Source organism: Cetorhinus maximus, chromosome 15, assembly GCF_964194155.1.
Source record: "Cetorhinus maximus chromosome 15, sCetMax3.hap1.1, whole genome shotgun sequence".
NCBI classification, from domain to species: domain Eukaryota; kingdom Metazoa; phylum Chordata; class Chondrichthyes; order Lamniformes; family Cetorhinidae; genus Cetorhinus; species Cetorhinus maximus.
The window spans coordinates 80,009,168-80,030,550 of record NC_135893.1 but is presented as its reverse complement, the minus strand read 5'-3'; the positions used below and the strand labels follow the sequence as shown (position 1 = coordinate 80,030,550).

Sequence of the window (21,383 nt, the reverse complement as noted above, 5' to 3'; positions counted from 1 at the left end):
TTACAGCTCTCTCACTTACTTGTCTCCCTCTTGTCACCAATTGTCTGTCAATAAGACCAAGTATATAATTATCAGTGGGTGCATAGCAATATACCTCAAAGAGGATTGCCAGAATAACTGTGGAGTGCTGCAGAATACTGCAGTGGATTGGGGCCTCACCTTGGAAGATGTTGAGAAGCTGCCACAAGCATCAGCAGGAGTAGGAGGTTGCTGCCTTGTAACCACCATCAGCCAGTAGGCTGATTTGTGAAGCTTCAGTTGTACAGTGTCCATGCTCTTTTAAATAAAAACACATGAACAGAAGAAGTAAGAGCAGGAGTAAGCCATTTTGCCTCTCTCCTGCTCCACCATTCAATGAGATCGTGGCTGATCTGATTGTGGCTTGAACTCCACCTTCCTGTCTGCCCCCTGTAACACTTGACTCCCTAGTAGATCAAAAAATCTATCTAACTTGGCCTTGAATATATTCAATGTCCCAGCCTCCGCCTTGAATATATTCAATGTCCCAGCCTCCAGTGCTCTCTGAGGGAGAGAATTTTAAAGATTAATGACCCTTTGAGAGAAGAAATTCCTTCTCATCTGTGTCTTAATGGAGGGACCCCTTATTTTGAAACTGTACCCCCAGTTCTAGATTTCCCCATGTGCGTCTCAGCATCTACCTTGTCAAGCCCCCTCAGAATCTTATATGTTTTACAATGAGATGGTTTAGTACGCTCATTGAAGCTTGGGCTCTCAGCCAAGAATACATAGTGAGGCTTGGCTGAGAGCCCAGAAATCCATTAGGCCGTTGAAACACCTGAGCCTCAAGGAAAACACTGCTTGATTGAGAGCTCCGGCTCCCTGATCTATGCTGTCAATTTCACAATGTTTATTTATACAAGATGAAGCAGTGTCAAGTGGTTGTGCTTTCAACTATTGAAACTTTAAAGGGTCTGGACCATTGAACTCTTGTTGCCTTGCAGTAAAAAGTTTTTTAAGAAAGTGCAAAGTTATGAATGAATGACCTTTTTTTTAAATGTGTTGACTCCTTGCTTTTTTACATATCCTACTGTCCCTATAAGGTTCATTAGTTCTATATAGTGTATGTGGGTGAATAGGTGTGTAAGTGTCATAATTTGGCATAGGGGTTGTTGAGGGGCATATCTGGGCATGGGGGCATGAGGAGCCATATGGGGTGGGTGGGGGGCATGAGGTTGCATGCAAGGGACATGGGAGGTGAGGGCTGGGGGCTCTTTCTGTTTTTATTTTAACACTGAGGTAGACCTTTTAAACAGCCTGTCCCAGCGCCTGGCAGCCCTTGAGGCTGCCTCCAAACTTTTCTCCAGCCCGCACCTGCCCTGCCGCCGCCCCCCCCCCCCCCCCCCCCCCCCCCCACACCACACAGTGAAAATGCCAACCCTGTGGATACTCCCTCCTGAGGCAGGTGGGCCGAGGCAGGAATTTTCCAGACTCCTGCTACCCATCTTGAGGATGCAAATGCAGATCTAAGTCTCCCAAAGTCTCAGAAAGGTGTTGATGGTACCTGGTTGTAAACTGTTTTGCTGTAAGCTGTCAATTTAGTTCTAAGATAAAAGAAAGTCGTGGTTTAAGATAGAAAATTAACAGTTCTACCAGAATGCAAGGTTACTGTGTTTCACATTGCCATTTTGGAATGAAGCCATTTTGAGATCAGGTTACAGGCTTCCCCACAAATCCAATGATTATCACGGACAGACAGCAGAGGCTTTGTCTGGTCTGCAGAGAGAAGAGGCTGCTTGGCTTTTGAGCTACCACAGCCAGGTGCAGAAGGGAGGTGTCTCTAGATGAAGAGATGCATCCTACAGCCATTTAAGGATTTCAGGAGATTTCATCCTGGCATGGCCATGGGAAGAAGAATCATTGGAACAGACTTTACTGCTGGTGGCAGATTTAAAGAACTCTTCGAAAACTGAGGAAAGCACCTGGAAACTGTCATTCGAAGTTACCGAATGGGGATATGGAAACCCATTGAAAGCTGGGCGCAACTGTGGACTGTTTGCTACAAGGACTATAATTCCGTGGAGAGTGCTGCAGGTGGTAAGTATACAAGGGGAATGTCCTCTCTGTAGTTTAAAATATAAGTTGCCTAAGGAAAGTAAAATAATGTTTTATTGGTCATTTATTACATTAAAAGTTTTAAAACATTAAACCTTATGTCATTCTTTCAGTTAATAACTGGAAGTTTGAATCTCTTTATAAATTATTGGTCCCTATGGAGATTGTAACATATGTTTCAATAAGATCACATCTCATTATTCTAAACTCCAATGAGTAAAGACCCAAACTGTTTAATCTTTCTTCATAAGCAAACACCTTCATCCCAGAAATCATCCCAGTGAACCTTCTCTGGACTGCCTCCATTGCGAATATATCCTTTCTTAAATAAGGAGACCAAAACTGTACACAGTACTCATGGCGTGGACTCACCAATATCTTGTACAGCTATAGCAAATCTTCCACAATCCAAATTAACCGACTAGGACTACCTATGCAATATCACAAAGTTGTTGTGCGATGACGTTAGAATGTTTCAGCACATTACAGAAAAGGGTTGTTCAAAGGTCAGTAATTGGGTATCTTTATTTGTATAATAGTGTGTGTCATCATTTGGATTATCGTGTAGCACCGCTGTGCTGATCCCTCATGTGTCATAAGTACCTCTGAAAATCTGTGAGCCAGTCCTAAATGGATTCCGAATGCAAGAAAAAGTATATTAGGTGGCTGTAAGCTCCTGGAATTGAGATGACCTGTACTTCAGATCCAGAATATCTAGTGTTTGCACATTTATGCTTTGCCTGTAGGTTTCCTGTCACCTATCTTCCCTTTCTCAGAGACAGAAGATGCCATACAATTGGCATTCATAAAGTCTATTATTGTTACATCCAAACATGATGTTTAACAGTGATGTATCACCAGTACCTTTGGCCTTGTATGATTTTTGGAATCTTGTCTGAGGCTCTTATTTGCAAAAGCCTTCTTTTACAGAGCTGCATGGGCACTGATGTCAATCTAAGTATTGACTTGTTTCTCTACATGAGCAATTATTCTAATAAATCAAGCTGGCAATGTTTGACTAATTTATGGTATCACCACAGTGGATTAATCCTACCGGCAAACTGAGAATTAAATTTATCCTGGAGTGCTATACCCCATTTATCTAGAGTATTACCATTAGCCTTTTGTGGCCTGATTAAGCTTTGATTCTAAAGTGGAGATAACTGTTCACTGTACCAATATAAACATTATCACCCGTTCCTGGAGCAGTTTCTCCAGAAGTGATTGTTGGTGGTTTTCAGAATTGTTTCAGTTAGATCAGGGATTAAACAGGAATCAATTGAGATCGCCTCCATCAAGAGGCAGCAAATGCTACTTATCCCTGAGGAAGATTAATTAGTGAGCAGTGCTTTTCTTCAGACCAGGCGCTAATTAGGATTCCAATCATCAGCCTGGAGGGCCCTACTGCCCCTTCTGACTCTACGAATAAATCAAGATAAATTTAAACTTCCCTCTTGGGGCTTCTCCTGGTCCCAGTCCAGTTTCTTGCTGGGTAGGCTTGGTGTGAAGCTCGGTGCCATTTCATGATTAGGCCGACTGGCAAACATCTCAGTCAGGTCATATTGAGGTTGCAGGATATGATTCGGTCAAGCTTGAGTGTCCTTCCCTCTAGCAGTGAAAAACCTGCTAGGCCTGTTTCCAGCAGCAATAACTGGTCGAGGAGATTATAAGTGCTTGCCTGCCTAATTTCCATTGAGCAGGTACAATTAAATCACCCCCACCATGCTCAGAGTGTTCTTATTCAAGTCAGATGAATTTGTAACCGGCTTTAAATTTGCATTGACATTTCCTTTTTGAAGAAATTGCCTTTAGGGGGTTGGTGAGGAATCTCCAAGAATTTTTTTCGCCACTTCACAGAATCACAGAATTGTCTCGGTGCAGAAGGAGGTCATTTGGCCCACCGTGTTTGCACTGGCTCTCCGAATGAGCATTATGACTCAGTGCTATTACCCTGCCTTTTCCCCATCACCCTGTGCATTGTTTCTATTTAAATAATCATCTAATGCCCTCTTGAATGCCTCAATTGAAGCCTCTACCACACAGTGCATTCCAGACCCGAAACACTCGCTGTGTGAAAGAGTTTTTTCTCACATTGCATTTGCTTCTTTTGCACATCACTTTAAGTCTGTGCCCTCTCGTTTTCAATTCCTTTTACGAGTGGGAACAGTTTCTCCTTATCTACTCTGTCCAGCCCCCTCATGATTTTGAACACTTCTATCTAAATGCCTCTTAGCCTTCTACTCTCCAAGGAGAACAGTCCTAACCTCTCCAATGTATCTTCATAACTGAAGTTTCTCATTCCTGGAACCATTTTTGTAAAGCTCTCCTGCACTCTCTCCAGTGCTTTCACACCCTTTCAATAGTGTGGTGTCCAGAACTGTACACAGTACTCCAGCTGAGGTCTAACTAGTGTCCTATACAATGACCTCTTGTACTCTGTGCCCCTATTAATAAAGCCAAGGACACTGTATGCTTTATTAACTGCCCCCTCCACCTGTCCTGCCACCTTTAGTGACTTTAAAAATTGAAATTTATGATGTTCATGTCCACAACCTTCCTATGCTCTCTGGATATGAGGCTGATTCCAGAGGACCGGAGGATTTCAAATGTTACACTCTGCTAAAAATAGGGAGTGGGATCAATCTGACAATTACAGGCTAGTCAGCCTAATGTCAGTGGTGGAGGAATTTTTCGAGCCAATAATCCTGGTAAAAAAAATAATTGATGCTTGGAAAATTATGGGCGAATGACTGAAAATCAGTTTGGAATTGTTAAAGGCTATTTGTGTTTGACTAACTTAATTGTTTATTGATTATGTAATGGGAAGAGTTATGAGGGGCATGCGGTTGAAGTTATGTATATGGACTTTCATAAGGCATTTGACAAAGTACCACATCATATGCATGTCAGCAAAGTTAAAGTCCCTGGAATTAAAGGGACAGTGACAGCTCAATACAAAATTGGTTAAGAAGCAGGGAGGAGAGAGAGGTGCTGAACAGACTGCAGGGAATTATACAGCGATGCTTCAAAAGATTTGGTATTAAGACCACTGCTCTTTTTGATATATATTAATGACCTGAACTTGTGATATACCGGGCAGAATATCATAATCTACAGGTTGGACAAGATTCGGAAGTGTAATAATCAATAAGGAGGATAGAAACAGACTTCAGGAGGACATAAGCAGACTGGTGAAATAGGCAGACACGTGGCTGATGAGGTTTAATGCAGTGGAATGTTTCAGTAGGAAGAATGAGCCGAGACAATAGAAAGTAAATGGTACGATTTTAAAGGGAGTGCAGGAACCTTTGAAGTTGGCAGGACAAGTTGAGAAGGCTGTTTGTGGGATCCTTGGTGTTTCTAAAAGTGGCATGGCAAGTAAAAACAAGCAGGTTATGCTATCAGTCTATAAAACACTGGTTAATCCTCAACTGAAGTGTTGTGCTGAATTCTGGACGCCACACTTTATATCAAGACCTTAGAGAGGATGCAGAAGAGACTTACTAGAATGGTATCTGAGATGAGGGACTTCAGTTATGTGCAGAAGCTGGGGTTGTTCTCCTCAGAGCAGAGATGGGTAAGAGAATATTTACTAGAGATGTTCAAAATAAGGAGAATCTGTTTCCTGTAATGGAAAGGTTGGTAACCAGGGGACAGAGATTATGGGATAGGCAAAAGAACAATGGACGACGAGGAAAATTTCTGTTGACACAAAGAATTGATCTGGAATATGCAATGTGCTGCCTGAAAGGGTGCTGAGTTGGGGGAGGTCGGAGGGGGAATGAAAGCAGATTCAGTAATAACTTTCAAAAGTGAATTCGATAAATACTTAGAAGGAAAACATTTGTCGGGGTATGGGGTAAGGGCAGGGGAGTAGGACTAATTAGATAACTCTTTCAGTGAACTGGCACAGTCCTGATGAGCTGAATGGCTTCCTTTGGTGCTGTACATTTTTCTGATCCTATGGACTGTATTTTACACTCCCTCCCGGTGGGTTTGAGGGAGGGATGGCATGTAAAATCCAGCAGGTAGTTTTCCCACCACCTACATGCCCGCCCTCAACCTGCCTGAAATTTTATGAGGGGATGATGGGAGCCCAATGGCCACTTAAGGGCCTCATCCTGCTACCACCAGTATTTTACCCTCAGTGTAGGGAGGCTCACGCTATGTGGGATGTCTGGCAACTTTAGTTGCCGCAGGGTGTTGTAGGGCAAGGAGGGGGAGACCTCCTTTGCAGGCCACCTGGAGGCAGCACCCCCAAGGTCACTCGCCTCTTTAACCCTCCCCCCTGCCCACTTGAACTCAGCCCCCCACCTCCCTCACCCCTCTCACTGAGATCCCCTGGACTTACCTGGACTTCTTGGCGTGGTGGGACTGCCTGTAGTTCCAGCAGTGGCCATCACTCCTGGCTGGCACTGTGGAATTACTGCCATTAACTGGAGGCAGTCTTCCAGAGGCAGACAAGGGGGCCATCGATGCTCCTTTAAATCCCCTCCTTTTGGGGCTGCAGAGCTGAGGGGACCACAGCCACAGCTACAGGCCCCCCTCTGGAGGAGTCTCCCTCCATAATGATGGCCTGGCAGCTGTGGCCACACTTACTTTGAACAGTTTTAGAAACCCTAAGAGGGTGCCTCCATGCTGAAGTTCTCTCGGTCCCCCAACTACATCAACAGCGCCCACCTCTCTCAGAGTAGGTGCCGGCCACCCATAACCTTAGGCTTTCCGATCGACTCTCCTCCCACGCAGCCCATTCCCTGTCTTCAGTTGGACAGAGCTGCTGGAAACAGAATGTTAACCGGCCACTTCCGGGAAGATCGCGCAGGCAGACAGGACTCAGACACCATCGGGGTGAGGGTCCCGACACACACAAGAAAATTCAGATCAAAGGACTTCCTTAACAATTCCTGCCTTTTCGTTAGGACTAAATGGCAGTTCAGGGAGCTGTGGGCCAGTGTTTGCATCTGTCCCTGTTGGATGAAATTTGTATGCAGTGTCATAGGACACGATTTGCATGTACTTTACACTGCTGCTTTTCTCTAATGCAGCTACCAGAAATGGTATAGAGGATGTGTTGATGCAGTGCTATCTAAGAAGTGCATTGGAAACATGGGCCGGGATTTTCTATTCCGGGCCTAAGTCCCGTGGTGGGGGCAGGAACCGGGATTGTTTCCCACCACGGAGCCTGGCGGGAATTCACACCGAATCACATGATGCTGGGCTCAGTAATTATGCAGTTGGGGTCTCCTGCCTCCACCCCTGCTGCAGATGTTGGGGGAGTACCTAGAAGAAGTGGTAGGGAACACAAGATTAAGGAGATATGATTTCACATGTGGTTGCACGGCTGCACTATAATTGTTAATGTTCATACACTTTTGTAAATAGTCTACACTTGCACTTTAATGAGGTCTGATGTGGTTTAATTGTGATTCGTAGTCTTTAAGCCTGTGTGCTGCCACCCTCGCCCAACCCCCCTGCACCACTCCACCTTCAGCGGGACACCCAGGGCTGTGACCATGTCCCCCAGAATCAGGCATGTGCAGGGAGGCAAGAATCTTTGCCAGGGCCCTTGTGAGCCATGTGCACACTGAGCCTTTGCTCTCCACGAGCTCATCTGTTGAAACGCCTTAGAATTGTCAGTACTGTGCACTGGGGTTGCCCTTCAATTGTCTCGCTGAGTTGACCTGCCGCTCTGCCCACTCCCATACAGCATCTCGAGATCTCTACCTCGAGGCTATCGATAGTTCCAAGTGGCCATGGTGCGTGTGACTTTTCAGGTTGAGTCCAACACCTTCCAACTTCCTCGCGTGACCCACACCCTCCCCCAATAACCATTGACGCTCCTGGTGTGACTTTGATCTCCCCACAGTCACCCTACAACCCTCCCCTATCACCCTCCATCCCATGCAGGTGAATGTCCATGTTCCCTACCTTCCTGAGGAGCCAACCCCCGTGACAATAGACATGGTCCTCCTCATCCTCCAGTTTTACTTCTGTGTCCCCTCCAACAACTCTCAGTGACCCTTCACCCATCATCGAAGGACCCTCACCCTCCCACCCTACCAGCTCCCACTGCTCCTTTTAACCCTTACCATCCCTTCTTATCTACAGTTTCCTCTGTATGCCCCCCAGGATGCAGCGGTTGACATCACGGACCCCTCCCTCTGAACCTCTCTTCCCCCCCCCGCATGCCAGTTCACACCTGTACCCACTCCCATGCCCGTTCACACCTGCACACCATCGCGCGCCCCCCCTGCCTGCCCTCCAGCACGGCCTGTCCCACCTTCTCGCTCCATACCACCTCGCCCATTCCACGACCCCTGCAGCATCTCTCTCTCTTTCCCCTACCACCTACAACCTCCCCCACCCCCTCTAGGCCTCCATACCCACCTCACCTCTTCACTCTTCTCCTCCCTGGCTAATCCCTGCCCCCCCAACGCACAGAGCATCACCACCCAACAGTACCTCAAGCAGCCGACCATTTTGTGAAGATCCACATCCTGGAAGCTCCTGCAGAGCAGTGATCAACGTGGTTGATGCTCCACCCACCCACTGCCGCGCGTGGTATTCCAGGATTCACAGTCACTGGAGGCCTCCACCTTCCGGTCTCCGCAAGCTGCCCGAGGTGCTCTTCCAAATGAGTCCTGACGTGTAGCGCCATGTTGGTCCGGACATGTTCCGGACCAGCGTGATATCCCACTGGCAGTGTGGATAACTGGACAGTGGGGAACAATTCTGGTCGGAGCTTCAGCTGCATCCATTAATGAGATGCAAAATGGCTTCACGCTGGCCTCTGGCGGGAATGACAACCTGCCATGACAGGCAGGAGCACACATTCCCACCGTCATTTCACGTCACGGGAAACTTTTTTCAGCTCCCTCTGCATTGCTCCTCCCCCTGCCCCCCCCCCCCAACACCACCTACCTTTACACCTGTCACTGTTGGGACTGGAAAACCCCGGCCGTGGATTAACACCAACATTTTCTCTGGATGCACCCACTTTCAGGTACTGCTTGGGAGCGGAAGAGAAAAATATCTGAACAAAATAGGAAGTCTGTCTACCAACTACCTAATTTCCTCAATGAATAGGGAGGGAAAAGGTGAGTCATCCCATTGTAATTCCTTCTTCTGCCTGATGAGCCTTGTGAACTACCATGTTTCGGAGAAACAGTCATCTCCTGAGTTCCAATAATGAACACTGAGCAGCACTTTAATTAACAGCTCTGTTCCTGCTAGGAAATAATCATCAGACAGGCAGGCTCGGTACCTCCCGAAAGAACAACATTGCTGGAGCTCAGGTGACTTTTATATCTCATTTACCCAAGATGCTTAATCTACTTTGGGTTTGGTTTTATCATAAAACTCCCCATACTCGTTTAAAAATACTTTACAAAAGTCCTTCGTAATGCTGTTACAAGATATGTATTGCGCAAAATAAGGAATCCACCATTCCTGTAGATTTCTTTCTATCTAGCTGTGCAGCAGCAGAAAACTGGAACTGCAATTTTAACTTTATGAACGTCAATTGTACAGTGTACATCAGGCAGCTTTGAGCAAGAAATACATTGATATAATGGAAACATTATTGATGTTTCACTCCTGCTAGCCCTTTGTGACCCAGGCACAGGCCTGAGCAGCAGAGCATGCTGTCAAGTGCAGGGAGATTTGATGCAATGTTTTACACTGGATCTGACGGAAACTGATTAAACTGTTCCAATGTTCTGGAGTGTGTTTAAAAACGGACATTTAATCTACCTGTATGTAACTTTCTACCCTAAAGGGAGTGGAAATTACTGAGCCAGAATTGATATTTATTTTGTCATTGTGCACATTTGAGATTTCTATATTAATTGGAAGATGTTTGACTGCAATGACTGGTTCCTTTATGGTTCCACAGAAGTGATTAATTTTCCACAGCAAACATCTTGAAAACTTTATTCTGGCTCAAGGAGAAGCATTTGCAACCATCTTCAGCCAGAAATGTCGAGTGGATGACCCATCTCGGCCTCCTTCTGAGGTCCCCAGCATCACAGATGCCAGTCTTCAGCCAACTTGATTCACTCCACGTGATATCAAGAAATGGCTGAAGGTACTGGACACTGCAAAAGCTAAAGGACCTGACAAAATCGTGGCAATAGCACTGAAGCTCCAGAACGAGTCACGCCCCTAGCCAAGCTGTCCTAGTATAGCTACAATATTGGCTTCTACCCAACAATGTGGTAAATTGCCCAGGTATGTCCTGTCTACCAAAAGCACGACAAATCCACCTCCTCTCAATCATCAACAAAGTGATGGAAAGTGCTGTCAGTAGTGCTATCAGGCGGTACTTACTCAGCAATAGTTTGTGTTCTGCCAGAACCACTCAGCTCCCGACCTAATTACAGCCTTGGTCCAAACATGATCAAAAGAGCTGAAGTCAAGAGGTGAGGTGAGAGTGACTGCCCTTGACATCAAGGCAGCAATTGGCCGAGTGTGGCATCAAGGAGCCCTAGCAAAACTGGAGTCAGTGGGAATTGAGGGGAAAATTCCCCGCTGGTCGGAGTCATGCCTAACATAAAAGAAGTGGTTGTGGTTTTTGGAGGCCAATCATTTCAGTCCCAGGACATCACTGCAGGAGTTCCTCAGGTTAGTGTCCTAGGCCCATCTATCTTCGGTTGCTTCATCAATGACCTTCCCTCCATTTAGGGTCAGAAGTGGAGATGTTTGCTGATAATTACACAATGTACAGCAGTATTCGCATGTCCTCGGATACTGAAGCAGTCCATGTTCATATGCAGCAAGAACAGGACAATATCCAGGCTTGGACTAATAAGTGGGGAAGGTCTGGTGGTGCAGTGGGTAGCATCCTTGTCTCTGAGCCAGAAGCTCTGGATTCAAGTCCCACCCCAGAACTTGATGACCATGGAAGGTGCATTCATAATGTGGCCAAAAAGATTGATTATCAACCTGTAAATCCTTCCATTACACCTATGGTGTGGGCAAAACCAAAAGAGTTTCCTGGTCAGCTATGCTTGATGCAGAGTGGTGCCCTCAAGCTGTAGCCTCTGGCGACAGGCTGGTGACCTGTCCCAGGAAAACTAGCTACAAAAACAGATATAAGCATGTGCTTTGTCTGCCTCATGCATCACTAGATGCGGGAAGCTTCTATCCCTAAGTCTAATAAGTGGCAAGTAACATTCACACCACACAAAATCTAACCATCTTCCCTTGACATTCAATGGCATTACTATCACTGAATCCCCCGCTATCAATATCCTGGGCATTCCCATTGACCAGAAACGGAGCTGGACTAACCATATAAATACTGTGGCTACAAGAGCAGGTCAGAGACTGGGATTTCTAAGGTGAATAACTCACCTCCTGACTCCCCAAAGCCTGTCCACAAGCTCCAAGGCACAAGTCAGGTGTGTGATGGAATACTCTCCACTTGCCTGGATGAGTGCAGCTCCAATAACATCCAAGAAGCTTGACATCATCTAGGACAAAGCAGCCCCTTCTACGCGTTTCACCAGCTCAACTACTCGGGCAAAGTTAAAATTGACCTCAATATTGTTTTACTTTGAATGGTACTTGCAAATAACTTACACTTCAGGCTCATGTCTTTACCTTGATTTAGTAGAAAACTTGCCTTTGTCCAATGCTGCTTTATGTTTTTATGTTCTGGTATATTCAGAACCGTTATCCGGTGTTTAACTTTATAAAAAAGAGACATGTACTATTTTCCTCAGAAAATAAAAAGCCTTGCTATCCTTAAAAGATGAAATAAAAAATATCATTAATTATAATTTATGAAGCATTCAAAAGATAAACACAATATTCTTCGCAGTCAATTCTTAAGAACCGTATTGAAATGACATGACAAATGTGAAATCATAATTAAAGCCTAGAAATTACTGTGCACAATGTTATCATACAAATCCTCATGCATTCATATCAATTCCTCTTTCAACCATTTTAACAAATGTATTAATTCATTTAAAATAAACAAGTCCTTGCCTGTGCATAAATCACAGGCCATGGAGTTTGATACCGATGTACTGTGATTATACGGTAATATGGTAATGAGTAACATCAGGGCCAATCGTTTGTATCACTAATGACCTGTAATTAATTAGGAAGTTCCGTTTCTCTACTACAGAATCCCTTCATCTTGGTGACTTAATAGTAAAGTATGGCTACATTTACCCACTGAAGGATCCAAAGAATTTAGTTCTCCGGGCAGATGATTCTCCTTATCGTTTTCAGGTAAGACCATGTGAAAGCTAATAATTTTACATTAAGAGAAATTGTGCCATTATCTTTACCTGTTGGATAATGAACGTATGCTGATGTAGGATGATTTCTGCTTTTTACATATGAAACCCTTTCCTGTACAATGATGGGATTCTAGTTTACAAGTTCCAGCTTTAATCTGTCATAATGTAAAATCCTGAATTTCATCGTCCTCAACAGATGTAAATATTTATCAAACTAAATAATGTTCAGTGAAATACTGAAAAATGTGATTTATTTTAATATTCAGGGTTTACTTCTCAGTTGTATGTCATTCTGTAATATTTAAATAAAAGATACAGCAGAACGAACATTTAAACATAGATTGGACATGTGAGTTACGTACACTCCTTAGCCTAACCTGGGTGGGAAATTTAAGTGCTACTAATCTGCCTGTTTGATGATGCTGCTTCTGAATTTTCATCCTGGAAATGGCAGGGGGGTGAACAGTACGTGTGTCAATTTGGTGAAGATATTATGATAATATGCAGATAACTGAAATACATCACTTGCACCCCTTGTTGTTCTGGATGATGCTTGGGATAAGGTAAACTTTCAATGCCCCAAAAGCCTATGTCTGATCAATTGCATAATTGGCCCACGTCCAAAGAAATGCAAACAATCTATGGGATAGAAGTCCTGCTAAATAAAACCTTGTGGGATTGGCTTTGCAAGCTGACTGATATGACTGGAGACCAGATTTAAAGGGGCACTCAAGCTCCAGACGCACAGCTCATTAGACTTGTGTGCTATTATGATTAATGGATTTCCAAGGCAGTTCGGAGCTTAGAGACTGCTTTTTTCTGTCTTTTTTCTCTTACCCTGATTAACACTGCTTATCACTTGAGCTATTTTTGAATCCTTGCTTTGAGTGGGGGGACAGTTGGAAAAAGTGAAGGAGTAGCAACTGTTTCATCAATGAGCAGAAGCTGTGCCTGTGAAGAACACTGCGGGTAAAGAGAACTACTTGTACCCATCCCACAGAGCCCATTGCCCAAAACTTACTTTCTTGGATCCTGGGGTGTTCTCTGCCACCAGCTCAGAGGTCCCCATACTTCAGCACGCAGACAGATGCTGGTCTGTACATCACACCATTGGTATATTGAAGCGAAGGTTCGGGAGGCTGAGTTGGACTGGCCTCCAAAACAGACATGGGGATCACAATGACTCATTAATCCATGTCCATTGCTCCTGATGTGGGCAGCATGCCAGCTTTGTGCCAGCTGCTAATTTGTGCGAAGTGAAAGCCACCACGGTCCTAGAGGACCATAAGCTACTCCCTCATTAAAGAGAGACAACTGGTGGTGAGTTTAACCTGAGAGTCACTACACCTCAGGCAGGGGGCAAAGTTGAGAAGGCAAGGTCTTCATGGATGACCTCAGCCAATATAGGAATTGAACCCACACTGTTGGCATAACTCTGCAGCACAAACCAACTATCCAGCCGACTGAGCTAGGCAAAGGTACACAGAAACCAAGGAAATGCACAAAGGTGATTTGTTTGTATGCAACATGGAATGATTTAATTTATAAATTTGGTATGGAATTGGTTTTCATTTTAGCATTGTGGCCAAGCAGATGCCATGACGGTTAGTGACAGGGCAGGTAAGGCACTGAACTGTTGGTGAACAGGGAACTGGGGTTGAATTTACTGGTATCATAGTTGTATGAGTCAGTCATGTACAGCCCAGGCAAAAAGGGGCTCCTCTTCCTCATCCTCTTTCCTCTCCTCCTCCTCCACCTCAGCTGATCCATATAGCTGGTGGCAAGGGCTGTGTCCTCATGATAGCAGGTGTTGTGCAGCGTGCGGCAGATCATAACAAATCTTGAGGTGCATACTGCCAAGTTTTATAGGGTTCCTCCAGCTTGGTCCAGTCAGTGGAAGCGTTGCTCCAGGAACCCAGCGGTTCACGCTACCACATCTTGTTTAAAAGATGCCTTTCATTGTATGCATGCTGCCTATGTGTATGCACCGGATAACCCTTGTCACCCAGTAGCCGCCCCCCAGTTGCCTTGGTCGTCCAAATGCAGACGACACAGACTGTTGCAGAAGGAAGGAATCATGGCTGCTGCCAGGCTACCAGTCATGGAGCCACATGATTCGCTGCCTCTGGTCGCATCCCAACTGGACATTGAGGTAGTAGAATCCTTTCTGGCTGCAGTACATCTGCGAGTTGACATGCGGCACCCACAAAGCGGCATGCATGCAGTCAGTGGTGCCCTGCACCATGGGGAAGCTTGCAATCCTCACGAAGCCATGCACTCAATCCTTCTACTGCACTCTGGCAAGAAAAAATGAAATATGTTCAGTTCTGTTTGCAAACAGGGCCTCAGTAACCCCTCCTTCTGCAACACTAGATTGCAATCTAGGAGATGCTGCAAATGTTGCCTGCTCCAACCTGGAAGACGCCACCACATAAAAAAAACCATGGCCACAGTTACCTTCATAACCACTGGCAATGCTACCCTCACCCTACTCTGAGGTTGCAGCTGTGGCAGCAGCAAATGGCAGGTTTCAATGAGGACAGCTTTAATGAAGCAAAAATGTGGGCATACTGTTCCTTGCTGAGGTTCAAGTAGGAGAATAGATACCTGAACACACTGGGCAGATATGGCTTCCTTTGGAGTGCCCTTCTCCCCCTCCTCCCTCTTCCAGCAGCATGTCCTGTTCTGTGTAACCTCTATTCCTTCTCTCTGTCATGCTGCATACCAAGGGGAATTCATACAACAGCACCCATGTCTGGTAGAAAATAGTTTATGCAGGATGCTTGAAGTCAGTAGAAAGTCCTTCAGCACCGGCCACCCCACTCACTATAGACTTCAGCAGCTTTAAAAGAACTCTAAAAACCACCAAACATTTCTAACAATTGCAGCAACACCCAGCAGAAATTAATCAGCAACTGACCTGTAAGTAGTTAATGACCTCTTTAAATAGCACTGGTGCTGGGGTTCTTCCTGCTGCTGAACACATGTTCAGTTATGTGTGTTTAACAGACAGTACTAGCAAAATGGCAGCACTGGCCTCAAATCAGCATTACACACTAATTGAATCACCATCTTCCTGATCTGCAATTTCTAGTAGATACTTCCTGCGCATGTGCTCATGCCCTCACCAAAATAGTGTCTGCCATGGCTTGCACCATGAGTGCGTACACACGAACTGCAGGTGACATTATTTGAAGCCAAAACAGCACTCGTAAAGCTGATAAAATTGGGAGCTAGTGAGCCAAACTTTGTGGCTCCGTGTGACTCTATTGCTTTGGGAGCCCAGGCAAACCAGACTGATTCATGCAGCACAACCCACCCGTTCAAAAGTCTTTTGAGTCAGAGGAGAACAACAATAAGAAAGGGCATCATCAGACAAAGATTAAAGTGAGGGAAAAGGAGGAGAAGCACAATATATTGCTGCTAAAGAGACCAGGGAGAAGTTGCTGGAACAGCACTTTTCGTGACCTGTTCAATGCTCTTTCCTGAAAAGTAACAAAGGTACCGTTTACATTAACAATCCCTGCTGCCTTTTTTGTTACTACTCTCTTGATTTTGCTTGAGAGCATCAAAATCACTCACCCAACTTGAATCATATTCAGACAGTGCAGACCAGCAAACTACATTGAAAATAAACTACAGACCAAAGTCCCAAAAGCAATAAAAGTGATGAATATAATTCAAAACACAATATTATAGTGAATTGTTTTGTTGCCTAAGTAATGAAATCATACTGCTTTTCTTAAAAGAATGTGTACTAACTCTACCGCTCCTACAAGCAATGGTTTCAGTAGAATCTTCTTAGTCCATATGGTTCAGTACCATGCTGGCCATTGTGTTTATCCACTAAGTCATCACGGAAGCTTGTTTATTTGTGTTATTTTGGAATAGCGCTAGTCTGCCTTTGCACGAAAATCCATTTCTCTGAGGAATAGCAACAGGGCAAAATTAGCACCAGCTCCTACTGTAGTTCGTGAATGGTGGTGCTCCCTAAGGATAAAAGCATTCCAAAACAAAATGATTCAATTAAGACAACTGCGTTGTGTTTTACTAGTTAAGAAAGTGTTACATCACACTGTGCCAATATCAGATGGCACCAGCTAAGAGTTACTAAAAAAGCATCAATTTGCAGTATACCCAAATATTTAGCTGTAATTTTCCTGGCTTGATTTTAGTTGAAAGTCAATGGACTGTAATTAATTAAAGAAAAGCCCATGCGTGTCTGTTCCTGAACTACACTACAGGAAGTGTACCATAGCACAATCCCTTTCACTAGATCTAATGTCCTATCTCGAGCTATAGATTTGACTGAGATACTGTTTTAGGTGTTTAAGGTCGCCAACTGTTGGCAAAATGGTGCAGTTTTGATGTGATTATAGTGATTATATGATTAGTGTCTATTTTACTAACCAAAAAACACTAAATGAGTTGTGCCTGCCACCAGCTTTATATTGTAATGAAACAGTGTATTAAATTATATTCTGTGCTCCTGTCACCCTTTTATACGCACAATAACTCACATTGTGCTATAATAATGCACTAAAGCTTCCTTTTTATTTATATTATTACAATGATAGTGAATTTATTCTTTACTTGTGTTAAAAAAATGAAATAGTGGGTGAGCTAGCCATTACTTAGAAATGTGGTTTACTGGCTGCAAGAAAACTAATAAACATTTTAATATCTGGTACATGGTCCAACTGAAATATGATCTAGTCGTTTGGTAGTTCAGAACTTGAGTATTGCTGAAAAAAGACATGGGCCAGAAACTTACCTATGCTGGGTGGGCTGGGCAGGAGCTGGCATGGGCGGGCGCAGAGCCGATCGTCACCCGCAATCGGCTGCACGCCACCATTTTACGCGGGCAGGCCAATTAAGGCCTGTCCAGCGTGACACACAGCCGGTAGCTCTCAGGGCTGCCTGTGCAGGCGGGGGAAGGAGGGAGAGCTGGGGCCTGAGCTCTTTTGCGCATTCACGCGAAAGAGCGCTGCAATCTCCCTGAGGCACTGAGCTGCCTCAGGGAGATTAAGTTGATTAAAAAATTTTGTTAAAAATAAAGTACAACATTATTTAAAATGTCCTGTCATGTGATAGTGTCACATGAGCTGGGACATGTTTTTATATTTAGGAAAATGTTTTCATTTAATTAATAAAAGCTTTCGGAAACCTCATCCCGCTCATGGCCACTTGGGCTCTTCACCTGCCTGCCAACCTTAAGGTTGGATGGGCAGCATTGCAAACAACTTTAATTGGTTTTTTTAATGGCCGTTGACAGTTCAGCTGGCGCACAACCGCCTCTGGCACTCACCTGCCGAATGAAATATCTAAATGACACATGATGACGTCAGGACACACGCCCGATGTCATTGCGCGTCATTTTGCACGTCGGCATTTCGGGCCCCGCCCCTGCATGCCGACGGCAATATTCTGGCCATGTTGTCGAAATTTTTCATCTTGCACTTATCAGGACAATTCGCAAGAATGCAAAGGGAACAACAATTTATACTGTATGAAAAGAGAGTGCTGAATGGTTGGCAAATGGACTCTGATTGGTAGAGGCGTTGCCATGGAGAATATACCAGTTAACTGATAACTGACAGTTGAAATTCAAACCAGTGTTTTGACAACATTTTTTTTTCAGCAATACTGAAATATCATCATATGTAATGCAAGACAATAGTGCTGTGATACTGTCTCCAGAAGTGCAGTGTTTCTGTAATTTGATTACTTTGATTTATAATGGAGCAATATTTCTACATCTAAACCATTTATGCACTAATTAAGGGATAACACTGGTGCATATTGGCTCGTACTCTGACCACTGCCATCGCAGATATAAGATAAACCATCGTATATATCATTAAAAACACGATTTTATATGAATTTCTTTATTTTTCAAACTATATTAAGGGCAACCACAGATACCCATGTTAAGGTTTTTAAGCACTACATCACTAAACATGTGGTAAAATACCACAAGCTATTGGATATTGGCATAGGCGCCATCAAACCAAATTGTCATTTGGGAGGAAACAAAGGATGTCTGAACATGAAAACACCCAACAGTTTAAACCCACATGAGATTACTGCGAATGTCATTATAAATAATCTCTTTCCTTTCCATCTTTCTAGACCCCTTACTTCTGGACTTCATATAAATGGCCTGCGAGAGAGCTTGATTACGGTAAGTGTGCATTCAATTTGTAACTATATATAATAGAATTACATTTTTTTTTAAGTTTAAGGTATATATTTTCAGGTAAAGTGTTTAATTGTTACAATTTTTAAACATGCTTTCAACAACAGCTTGCATTTATATGACAGTCTTCATTTAAATAAAGGAGGTGCTTTACATGGACACTGGAGAAAAACATAAAAGCATAAGGAACAAAGGACTTAGGAACAGGAGTAGGCCATTCGGCCCTTCGAGTCTGCTGTGCCATTCAATAAGATCATGACTGATCCACTTTCCTGTCTGCCTCACATAGCCCTTGACTCACTTGCCTATCAAAAAGCTGTCTAACTGTGCCTTGAACAAATTTACTGGGCAGAATCTTCAGCTCAGTGAGTGGGAGCGGGGCCCGCTCGCTGAGGCGTAAGATGATGCACGGTAACGTTGGGCGTGCATCCCGACATCACTGCGCATCATTCAGATTTTCAGTTCGGCAGGCCCGCTAAACTGTCAAAGGCCCATTAAGGCCAGTTAACTTTCAATTGAAACAATTAACTGAGCTGCCCGTCCAAAGTTGGCGGACTGGCAAAGAGCCCAGGCAGCCTTCCACGGGCGGGATGAGGTTTCAGGAAGGCTTTTAAAGTCTTGTTAAAATTTTTAATAAAATTAATAGACACGTCCCAGCTCATGTGACAGTTTCACATGAGGGGACATGTATTAAAATTTTTTTTTTTCTTTATTAAATTTTTTTGAACTTAAACTAATCTCCCTGTGGCAGCTCTGTGCCTCAGGGAGATTTCAGCGCAGGCCCCGACTCAGGCAATTTCCCCCCACCCGCACAGGGAGCGCTCAATTGGCCCGCCCACGTAAAATGGCGGCGCATGCCCACTCCCGCCCAACCCCCCTACAGGGAGAAAATTCTTCTCACTGACCCAGCCTCCACTGCTTTCTGGGGAAGAAAATTCCACATTCTAACGACCCTAGAAGGAGACGCTAATAGGAAATGAAAGAACTTTGGGGGAGGAAATTTTCAGAGTCAAAGTAATTTTCAGAGACAAGGATTTAAAGGGTAAAGACCAACTTTAACGATGCAGCAGCAGAACAAGGAGCAAGGGATAAGGGTTAAACTGAGAAATGGGCAGCAGTGGTTGAGGTAACTGGTTGCCCCAGAAGATTGAAGTGGATGAACTAGAAACCATTTCAATACAGTTTTCGAGAGACATGTATTTTCTGTTATGAGATGGTACGTCCTTTATTGAGTGTCCAAAGTATAGCATAAAATTGAACATGAAAAGCCTAGGTCCAGTCAATTTCTAAAATGAATACTCTTATCATAAAGGGCCTTTCAATTAAAATAAGATATTTTAACATTTGAGAAATGTATATTAAATAGTTACCTATTGAAGGACAAGGGCTATCGCTGCATGGGAAAACCATTACCTCCAAGTTCCCCTCCAAGTTGTACACTAATCCATCGTTTGGTTAAAATTCTGAACTCCTACCCAACAGCAATGTGGGAGCACCTTCACCACGCAGGCTGCAGTGGATCAAGAAGGTGGCTCCTCACCTTCACAAGGGCAACTAGGGATGCAAATTAAATGTCAGTCTTGCAAGTGACTCAAACATGTTGCAAAGGAATAAAAAAAAAATTGCCTCTTAACACTGGGGTAAGGGAACGTATAAACAAGTTACTCTGGAGGTACATTTTAACAATTTTCTTTTAACAGTTTCTTAAGCATTTTAAGTAGGAAAAATGTTTCCTAGTTCAGGTATTTGTATTTTCTAGAGCCTTCCTGTGCGACCTATATTTGTGTTAAATCCTTCTGAACATAGTTCCTCATGTGATCTGATGTTCACGCACTTTCAAAGTTTTGGAAAGCCACACTTTGCAGTGGCTTGTTATGGAAAAATAGATCTATTGGGCAAATGTTCTGATACATAATAGATCTTGTATTTTTATTTTTGCGGAACATGATATCAGTGGGGATGTAACATCTGCAACCCTCAAAGCTACTACATTGTATCTTATGAATCTTTTGCTCTTTAGCCATTTATTTGGCAAAGAAGAACATAACGAGGCAGGGAGGCTTGCTTGACTACGAAAAGGTAAGATAACTCTTTCCTTAACTTGAATTTGAGCGGAGTCATTTTGTCTGTCACAAGTACTTGTGTCTTTTGTATGTGCGTGGCTGCTGTTGGATGTCGCAATTTTATTAACAGTCCAACAAACTTCAAAAAGTGTGAAATAAATGTAGCTCTCTTAAGACATAAATGAGTATTGAAATTGCCTATCAAAAATGCATGTCATTTAAAATATTGCTTGTAACTAGTTGGGGTTTAGTTGAAACAGAAATGCAGTCAACCTGCTCTGTTCTAAATTGAAATTTTACAGGTAAAATGGGTACTGCTAACAGATGATATCCTGAAAGCAGGTCACTAAAATCAGAATGTACAACTATTGCATTACCATTCTACTGCCTTTATCTGAAAGCCGTTCTTTCCCGCTTTGGGCATTGTATGTTCCTAAAGAACTGTCCAGTTCCTGCTCAGTCAGGCACATATAAACTAAAGGCTGAAGCTTTCCTGCCTGCAGGAGGGAGAAGCAGCTTCTTTTGAGCTCACCAGACGTTAACTCCACTGCCACTTATTTTTGGGACTATTTTTAACACTTCTGCAAAGAGTATTGCACCTCAAACTCCTAGATCATGTATTTAGTTTATACCTCAGAGATCTGTTAGTGACTACCCTTGATAAAACAAGTCTAGCCATTTCTTCCAGCCAGATTTAATTTATTTGTAACTGAAGTGCCCTGTTGTGGCAGATATGTTGGAGAACCAAGATTTGTTTTAAAGCTTATTGTATGTTTAATTGGACCTTGCTCTACC

General features: G+C 43.8%; 1 protein-coding gene across 1 annotated transcript in view; it reads left to right on the top strand.

Annotated features, from left to right (window-relative positions):
• rgs11 (regulator of G protein signaling 11) overlaps positions 1 to 21,383 on the top strand; it is a 149,901-nt gene that overhangs the window by 27,853 nt on the left and 100,665 nt on the right. Inside the window, exons 4-6 of the mRNA XM_078559289.1 lie at positions 12,209 to 12,315; positions 18,459 to 18,510; positions 20,546 to 20,604. Coding sequence (XP_078415415.1) covers positions 12,209 to 12,315; positions 18,459 to 18,510; positions 20,546 to 20,604 — 218 coding nt within the window. The remainder of the gene's footprint in view (positions 1 to 12,208; positions 12,316 to 18,458; positions 18,511 to 20,545; positions 20,605 to 21,383) is intronic.